The sequence below is a fragment of the Oryzias melastigma genome, linkage group LG12 (assembly GCF_002922805.2).
Source record: "Oryzias melastigma strain HK-1 linkage group LG12, ASM292280v2, whole genome shotgun sequence".
Taxonomy (NCBI): Eukaryota; Metazoa; Chordata; class Actinopteri; order Beloniformes; family Adrianichthyidae; genus Oryzias; species Oryzias melastigma.
The window spans coordinates 11,716,145-11,725,068 of record NC_050523.1 but is presented as its reverse complement, the minus strand read 5'-3'; the positions used below and the strand labels follow the sequence as shown (position 1 = coordinate 11,725,068).

General features: G+C 33.9%; 1 protein-coding gene across 1 annotated transcript in view; it reads left to right on the top strand.

The window, feature by feature from the left end:
* Positions 1-6,508: 6,508 nt before the first annotated feature.
* znf618 (zinc finger protein 618) overlaps positions 6,509-8,924 on the top strand; it is a 35,624-nt gene continuing 33,208 nt past the window's right edge. Inside the window, exon 1 of the mRNA XM_036214456.1 lies at positions 6,509-7,107. Within this exon, the coding sequence (XP_036070349.1) occupies positions 7,087-7,107 (21 nt within the window). The 5' untranslated portion in view covers positions 6,509-7,086. The remainder of the gene's footprint in view (positions 7,108-8,924) is intronic.

Sequence of the window (8,924 nt, the reverse complement as noted above, 5' to 3'; positions counted from 1 at the left end):
AAGTAATAAAAAAAGCCCTTTATTTTTCTTCTTTGTTTTTCGGCTGCTCCATTTACAAGTCCCCACTGCCTCCGAGAAGCATATTTATTCAAAAACTGACATATAAAAAGAAAAGCATCTCAAAATTGAGTTTATCGGAGAGCTAATATCTGTTTTAGCTCAAAATCTAAGACCGCCTTTTGCTGCTCAAGTAATAATGTTTTGAACATAATCTGAAATCTACATTTGAAAAAGGTTTTACATTAAAAAAAACATTCCAGTTAGACTATAATAAAGTTAGATGAAGCAACCAATGAAATGAAAGCAATTTCAACAATCTGACTTTTCTGCAAATGAGGAACACTTATTTATTAAAGCAAACTGAAGTACAAATTGTCACAAAATATTGCAAGAAAAATAAAAAAATAAAAAGATGGTGATTCACATCTTTATAAAATTAAGCTTATTTTTGTACTTTTTACACTTTGACAACAAAAATAATCAGTTATCTCCAAACTAGCACCAAAAATAATAATAATTTCCTGAGCATTGGGCACTGGGCACATTTGGATAAAAGTGACATTTTACACTTCTCATGTGGTTTATGATTAACTCTGTTTCACAGCCTTGAGACATTAAAGTTCACTGTGTGTGCGGCTGTCGTAAACTGTGGTAAATGAATATGCTGAGCTTTTATATGACTGCAGACACCCCTCCCTCATCTGAACCATCATATATGACGAACCTTCGTGGTTTAAAAAAAGACGCCAGGAACAACTCTGTCATACTTTAATGTGTATTTATATTTACATACTTGATGGAATAGTATGATTTTATTTAGCACAAAATGTTCTGAAGGCCATTTACAGGTATGACTGTGTAGTAACCGAACATAAAAATAATACTCACCTTCAGCAACTATATTTATCCTAAAAGTGCTCCACTGTAATCAGGTACAGCCTGAACAGAGGAGGATTACTACACCATAAGTTTATTGTTATCATCTTCCTCAGCCACTCTTAACTCCTCACACATGAAAAGATTAAGTGGTTTAGCCGGTTACTACGTCATACTGACTATTGTACTGTAGTTAAATTCTAAATTTAGAAATGCCTAATTAAACCACAATTACAGTCTTTTTTTATGGAAGCTGTGAGTGATTATTATTTCAAGTGATCTTGAGACTAAAACAGTGGAGAGTCCTTCATTACCTGCATGCAGAGTGAAAAGAACATGATGTCCAGAAATAAATGAGACACTCATGCTGCAGAGCCTTGTTTTTGTCAGAGTGACTTACGTTACAAGATTATGTTTTTTATTTGAAAAAATCAAATTTACGCACATGCTTTCTGTAGTTCACAGGCAAAACACAAAAATGGACTGTTGTGGTAAGAATTAAAATCCACCAAGCATAACACTAAAACTGTCTAACATGAGCAGGGATTTGGTTCTACTATCATTTGATTTGATTTAATAGGATCTTTTTTTTCTTTATTTTCATCCCCAACTTACTTGGTTTGGTTGAGAGAAACAACTCTTACATATTTGGGAATTTAAAGAGTTTTATTACAAAATCTTACATAAAAAATCCCATTATACATGTAGAAAGGATACAAAAAGGATAAAAAATGACTTTCAGTGTAAATCGACTGGATTCAAAATACAATTCTACATTTTACAGATAAAGTTGGACTTAATTTTGATCAATAGAGTTCTTAAACCAAGCCCTAGATAAATTATTGGTTTACCATTTGTGATGAAAAAAATGACGGATGGTACTTTACTGAACTCTTGGAGTGATATCAGGCAAAATATATTATTATAAATAAAAGTTTAATAGGCTTTGGTGTCCAGTAAATCTGACTGATTGAGATTAAGTCAACATTTAAACATTTTTTATCAATTCCAACCACTCCTGAACCAGTTTGGTCTTTTGTAGAGCTCCTTTATCTTGTCAAAAGTATCCAGAGTCCTCAAGGAATGTGATCTCCATAAGAGTGCATGATCTACAGACTGATGGGAGGTATATGCACTGATGTGACCAGAAGAGCCAAACTCTGCTCCACAGCTACACTGATGACCCAACTGCCTTTTTGCCTCTGTCCTGTGCTGTGATTGAAGACCAGAAATACTCATTTTCAGTGTAAGATTCTTTTTTTCTCTCATTTTTACCACAGAAAATGCATGCCATCATTAATTTTTGTCAGCAAAAAAAAAATATGAAAAAATTGACAAATTTAAAATGCTTAAAAAAAGAAAGAAAAAAGGGGTGCTCCAGAAATTTTCTTAATAATGTTAGAAAAATATATAGTTATAAAGTGGTAAAGAATAAAATAAAATGAAAAAAAGCTACAGTCTTGTTTCTAAAGCTTTTAGACCAATAATATACTCCTCTGGTTTCAATAGCTGGATCCTTTTTCAAACTTGGTTAATCCTTTTATATTTCAGTTTTTTTTGCTTCTATCTTTAAAGGCTCTTACTATCTAATAAATCCCACCCACTAGCAGGTGCCATTTCCAAGAGATCCTCACTATTATCCCCCTTACCCGGCATATCTAATCTGTTTACCATCATTGCTGCATTCGTGGTCACATTTTGTGCAACAAAATGAACACAAGAGCAAAATTTAAAAGAAGCCATTCATTCTTTGTGTGAGCTTTGTGTTCGCTGCTTCAAAAACACATTTTTCAAAGCACCAATTTTCTATTTAAAACCCCACAGTTCTCTATTTTTGGAGTTGTTGCTCTCATTCAACACAACACAGCAACTCAAAGGCCTTTCATTGGCCTTTGACAGAGACCTATAGTTAGTAGGAGCAAGGTAACAAACAGACTGGATCACCACATCTTTTACTTTCCAGTGGTCAGCTAACTGCTGTTTAGTTGAGCGAACAGGAGGGATTTCTGCATCGTAATGTCAGGTTCTTTGGAGGACATCAAACTTTAAATGGCAACAGATTGGTGAGAGGTTAGATTATCGCATTTACCGATCACACTGTTGTGTTGTGACGTGTTGTCTAAATCAAAGCAGTCATCATACTGAGCTCAGCCCAAACATGCGCGTCTGATGTGTTTTTAGGTAAATGTCAAACAGAAAAGACATTTGTTCCGCACGTTCTCGTGTCGGCTCTTCTTTCTGTGCATCCAAGCTTAATGAAGATCTCTTTTTTTATTTTAAAGAAAAAATTAACATTTTAGGATAGGATAGATTCATCCTCTCATCCCTACTGCTGAAGGTGGACTTAAAACTCCAGTGTTTTGTGATGGATTTAGAATAATCTTTTGCATTTTTTTAGCATCCTCCACTAGGGCCACAAATTTGCAGCCCACAACAGACTCCGCCTTTTTTATCAATCTATTTAGCTTTAATGCCCGCACCTCATGACATCGAAGAAGATGGAGCTCGCCACAACAGACTGATTAAAAAAAAATTGTAGCATCTTTTCACAGATGTTTTTCTGCTTAATTAATTTCCTTCTAAATATATTTGCATGTTTTAAAGCCACTATTTAGTCAAAGTCATTAAATTAGTTAAATGTGTCTAACAAAAATGTGCTTTTAGGTGACAAAAATGTATGGAAGGCTGCAAACGATTAACACAGACAACTAAAACTACAACTTCAGCTGGTCACATTCATCAGTTACAGACAGCATTTATGACTTCTTAGAAATGTGTGGTGTAATTATGCTTCTTTCATTTTTTTGTGTCTCGAGATGTTTATCATATAACCACAAGTTTGTTTTTTTTAACTCTTAAAGCAATTTCCTTAAAAATGTATCATCTGACCTATCATTTTCATTTTTTCCCTAGATGACACAAACTATTTGAAATCTTAATTCCAGAAGTAAATATTTTGTCAAAATCTACATTTAAATTGAATGTTAAATTTGTGCCATACTTAGATTTAAAGTTTTATATTCTGTGACACTGTAACAAATCTTGTGAAACTTCTTTTTTTTGCGCTTTTATTTTTATTAAATATTTAAAGAAGTAGTTTGAGGTGGGAGCTTTCTCTTCACATGTGAATTGCTTTTCTGCCGGCTTTAGAGGTCTGACTTTCAAATCCAAGTAGGCCATGGAAAGATTTGGCACAGTTGTTGTCAACCGCTCACCTGTTGGTTCTTCAACACATTTTTAGAATCTAGGCTGGGAGGAGGTCAGATCCACCTTGACTGTTGGAAAAAAAATAAGATTTTGTGTTTCTAAGTTGTACACAGAATAATAATGACCCTGTATAATCACTATACTAAATATACAACATATTTAAAACAAGAACTTGCCATTAAAAAGTTAAGCCGCCTTATAAAATGTCTTCACTCACAGGCAAGAAAGAATAAAATAAGTAAAATATCAAATATTCCAGTATTTTCCCCAATAAATACACTAAGGGGCGGTAGAGAGCAACTCGATGAGATGCGCATGCCCAAGTGTGCTGACTGGCAACTGGAAAGTAGCAACGATTTGTCTTTGGTGCATTGCTGCCCTCTGCTGGTCAAAACGTTCAACTGCTGTAAGAAAAGAGCATTGCATTGAGGAAAGGGCAGAAATAGTTACCGCACAAATCATGAAATGTAAAGCATTGGAAAGACACACTCTAATGAAAATCGTCTTTTTTATATTTTTAAATGTTCTTGTAGCATTTTCTCATAGTATATAAAATAATTAAATTAAACTGCGTCTCTAGGTATTTCTTAATTGGATAAAAAAATGCTTGAAGATGACACTTAGATGAGATAAGAGATAAAATTATCCTTTATTTGCCCCACAGTGGGGAAATTCCAGTGTTATAGCAGCATTACAGAAATAGAGGTGGGTAGTATGAACATAGGTTGAAAAAAAAGAAATAGAAAAATTAGATGAGTCGCATATTTACAAAAGAAGCTACAGTGAAGAAACAAAAATGAAAATAATAATAATAAATTATGAGGAAGAAATTGCACCTTTGATTATAAGTAATGAAACAGAGAAATTCCACAACATATTTTAAAGTGACAATAGAGTAAAGTGTAAATAAAGTGACTGAGGATAGCAACAGCAAATGTCCATCTGGATAATGACACTATTGGTAATTTTATTGTGTTATAGTGGTAAATTTGTATATTATGGATAACTGTGCTAAGTCTCACTATTACTTTTAGTCTTGTGACAAATTCATCCACAGCCACAGATTTGACCATGGCCTGTTAAAGACTGGCAATCAGTGCAACAGGCCTCCTGCTGCAGCTCTAAATTGGGTGTAGTGGACTTTAAATAAACGCTCTGAAAAGCAAGAATTCAAGACTGATCACAAATTGTGCTCGACCAAGCTACTCACAATGCTACCCACACAACCATATGCAAATACAGCATGCATGAATATTTCAACCAAAAATGCAATTTTCTCACTGTACTTAATATTATTTGCACAACATGTAACATTTTTGCACCATTTTAGGAACCTTATTTTACATATTGTGAAAAGCACTGGTTACTTTGGAGAGCATTTAAAACAGAACTTTTGCAAAATAGTCATTGGGTTCATACATCTGCAAGAAAATCAAAGTAAAGTATACTTGGATTATTCATTTTTACACAGAACCGGATTCTCCTTAAAAAAAAGGTTACTCACAAATGACTGAAAATTACAATTGCTTTTATAATTCCTACAAGAGTTTTAAAAGAACTAGTCTTCTATTGTAACACCAAAAATATTGACAAATCTGTTTTTGCCCTAATCAAAAAGTAATATTTTTAAGTTTACCATTAGTATATATTTAATGTGTATTAAAAGTAAGCAGGATACTTTTTAGTACACTATCAAAAGGCTATTTTTTAAACTTAAAATGTTCCAATTTAGTCTGAAGAAGTATTAAGTCAGTATTCTTTTTTTAATGTTGCATGTATGTGGTCTGTAGGATATTTGCTACACTTAACTTAAGCTAACTTAACTTAATGACATAAAGGGCACTACTTTATGCTCAGGGTAAACAATAGATCACATATGAAAGCTCATTATTAATTTGTGTCATCACAAAATAATTGAAGATTTGCTTTACAATCAAAAAAATAAAAATAAAAAAGAGAAAATGGTCTACTAGACAAGTACAAATGTGTTATTTTTGTCAGTCAGTGCTAATATAAAAAAACTCACACACTATATATATAATAAACTTGATATGTATAATAATTCTGATAGAAACTGGCATGATAAATCGTTTCCAAAAACATTTATGCTAAACATCAAAAAAATTCTGAAGAATCTTGTTAATTCTGTGTTTTTGAAAACTAAACTTGTTGGCCAACCAAAAATGCTCCCTGGAATAGTAACATCAGAAGAAGTGTTCAAAACAATATTATACAAATAAAAAGATATTTATCCAAGCTATAAAAAAAATCAATAAAAAACAATAAACAAAGTTTGTTAAATCAAGCTAACCAAATCTTCTAATCATTTAATCATTTGATTTAGATACAGATTTAAACGTGTTTTTGCTTTTGTCTTTACTTTCAGCGAAGTAAACATTCACATCATTACAACGCCATTTCTGACATCGAGTAGTCGTTTATGCACAAAACTGAAAGAAATAATATTACATTTGAAACTATTAACAATGTTCTATTAAGAAATATGGAAAATGTTCGTCTGCACAATTTTGTTTCTATCACTCCGTGTGCCTTTATAGCTGGCCAACACTTTATTTTCTGTCTTCTTCTGATACTTTTTCCCTTTTTTTCTCTTTTCTTCTATTTTTTCCCCTTTCCTTTTTTCATGCGGGTTAATAAACAGGCCGGCGCTGCAATTTATGAATCTGCCCTTGTATATGGCGGACGAAATTTTTCCAGAGGAGGGACCGCAACACTAACCGACTGTGCAGCGCGCGCGCACAGCTTGCACGGAGCCGTTAAACCTCGTCAAAATTCTCAACTTAATGCGCCATTATGCTTTACTAAAATGTAACGTAGCGGGTCGCGAATGGGGGGAAGTGGCTACATTTTTTTTTCTTTTTTACCCCTTTTTTTCTGTAATTTGGAATCTCTCATAACTAATTCACAATTTTTGAGGAAGCAGTTTTGTGCAGTCACCTCTGGTCGGGGAGGGAGGATTTCAGGAGAGGGTGTCTGTTTCGCATGAGCTGCATCGTTTTGGAGGTATGTCAAAACGCTCTTTTATTTTTTTCTGATTTAGAAAAAACAAAATTTGTCCAAAATTTCAAATGTGAATTTTAAGTTTAGCTCTTTTTTACATGGTTAACGTATAGTCTGTATACATGTCTGCCATTATATGAGCTGAAGGCATGGAAGCAACCTGAATCTGTAGATTTTTTTTTTCTCTTTTTTTCCATTTTGGGCTGAATTTTAGTAATGAAGTTTTAGTGGACCTGCTGCCTTGTCGTTTATACATCCGAGTTTTTTCACCACGCGCCACCCAGATAACATTATTGCTTAATACGATGTAGCAAGCGGGACCAGTAACATGAAGGACGAGGAGGGGAGGAACAATCTGAAACACAAAAACCTCCTGCAGCCATGTTTTTGTGAATTTTTTTTTCTCCAGCAAATTCAAGCACAGATCCGGAGTTGCTTCTCTTGCGAGTTTTCGAGCACGAGCATCATTCTCGGATATGTTTAGCGTGTCTCTAGTCGCTATCTTATCAAGCAGGAACACAATAATGTTCCATCTGAATTACATGTCGCGACTTTTATTTTTGGAAACAGAGAGGGGGTTTGAAAATCTCCGTGATTTTGGCGCCACCTGTAGGCAGTAATTTTGAGAAATTAAAAAAAAAATTGAAAGGACTTGGGTGGCTTATTTTTAGCAATTGCTGCATGATTTTTTTTAAACTTCAGCTTTAAATAAGTTTGCAATTTACTTCTCCAATTCATTGCATCTTATATGTTTATAAATAATCCTGACCAATAATATCTATTTGTAACATTTTAGCTAAAACAGTTCATGAATAATTGAATATATACTCTATTTTTTACATAATTTATGTTTTTTTTCTCCTTAAATAGAAACTTGATTTTCTTAAGAAAAAATATAATCTGGAAAAAAAAGCTTTTTTCAGCACCAGAGGGAGGAAAAACTGTCTCAGCATAATTTGAGGGTAGAAAAAACAATCACAACCATACTGTTTATATTAATCCTGCAGATGGGAAACAGTTTCCCCATCTTGCACGGCTTGCTTTTATTTTGTAATGTACAGGGAAAATGGGGGGGTGGAGGGGGACCTGAGAGGCCATTTTGCTGTGGGTAATTTTAATGCTGACCTTCAAATCTGTATTCATTCAATTCAGAGAGCTGGTGGAAAATTGTGCAGTTGGTATGCAAAAATCCCAGTGTAAATTCTGACCTTTTGCCTGGAAAAAAAAAGAAAAAAAAGTCTAATCAAAATGCAAGAGTTTCAAGTTGGGAGAGCAGAAATGAAAGGGGGAGAGGGAGGGTGCACAAGTTTTAATAGGTTGGATCTCTTTGCGAGTAATGGGAATGTTTAGATTTTAAATTCTTTGAGGATCAAGTAAGAAGTTATAAATGTCGGGAAAAGGCTGCAGGGAGGGCAAAAAAAGACCCAATTTTGTTTACTTTGCTGTTTTTTTTTAATCTCAACAAAAGAAAAATAAATAAAGCTTCAGCTAAAAAAAATAAAAATTTTTATCTCGAAGTTTGGAAGAGGATGTGAAATAGAGGACGGAGAAGGATTAGGTTGCAGCTTTCACAATTAGAGGGTTTTAAACCATAGTTTCTGCTCTGATTGTCATGAAAAGCAGAACAGCCGGTTGGTTTTGCCATTTCGGTAGCAAGCGACGACTTTGATTTAATACCACGTCGCTTTCAGATTGACTTGAATGCATGGTGAACAGTTTATGTGCTCTTATTTTCTTAGTGGCATGTGGAAAATGTCTGAAAATGGCTTCAGTTAAATTAGTCTCAAGGGAATGTTTTTCTTTTTTTTTTTCAGAAGGGT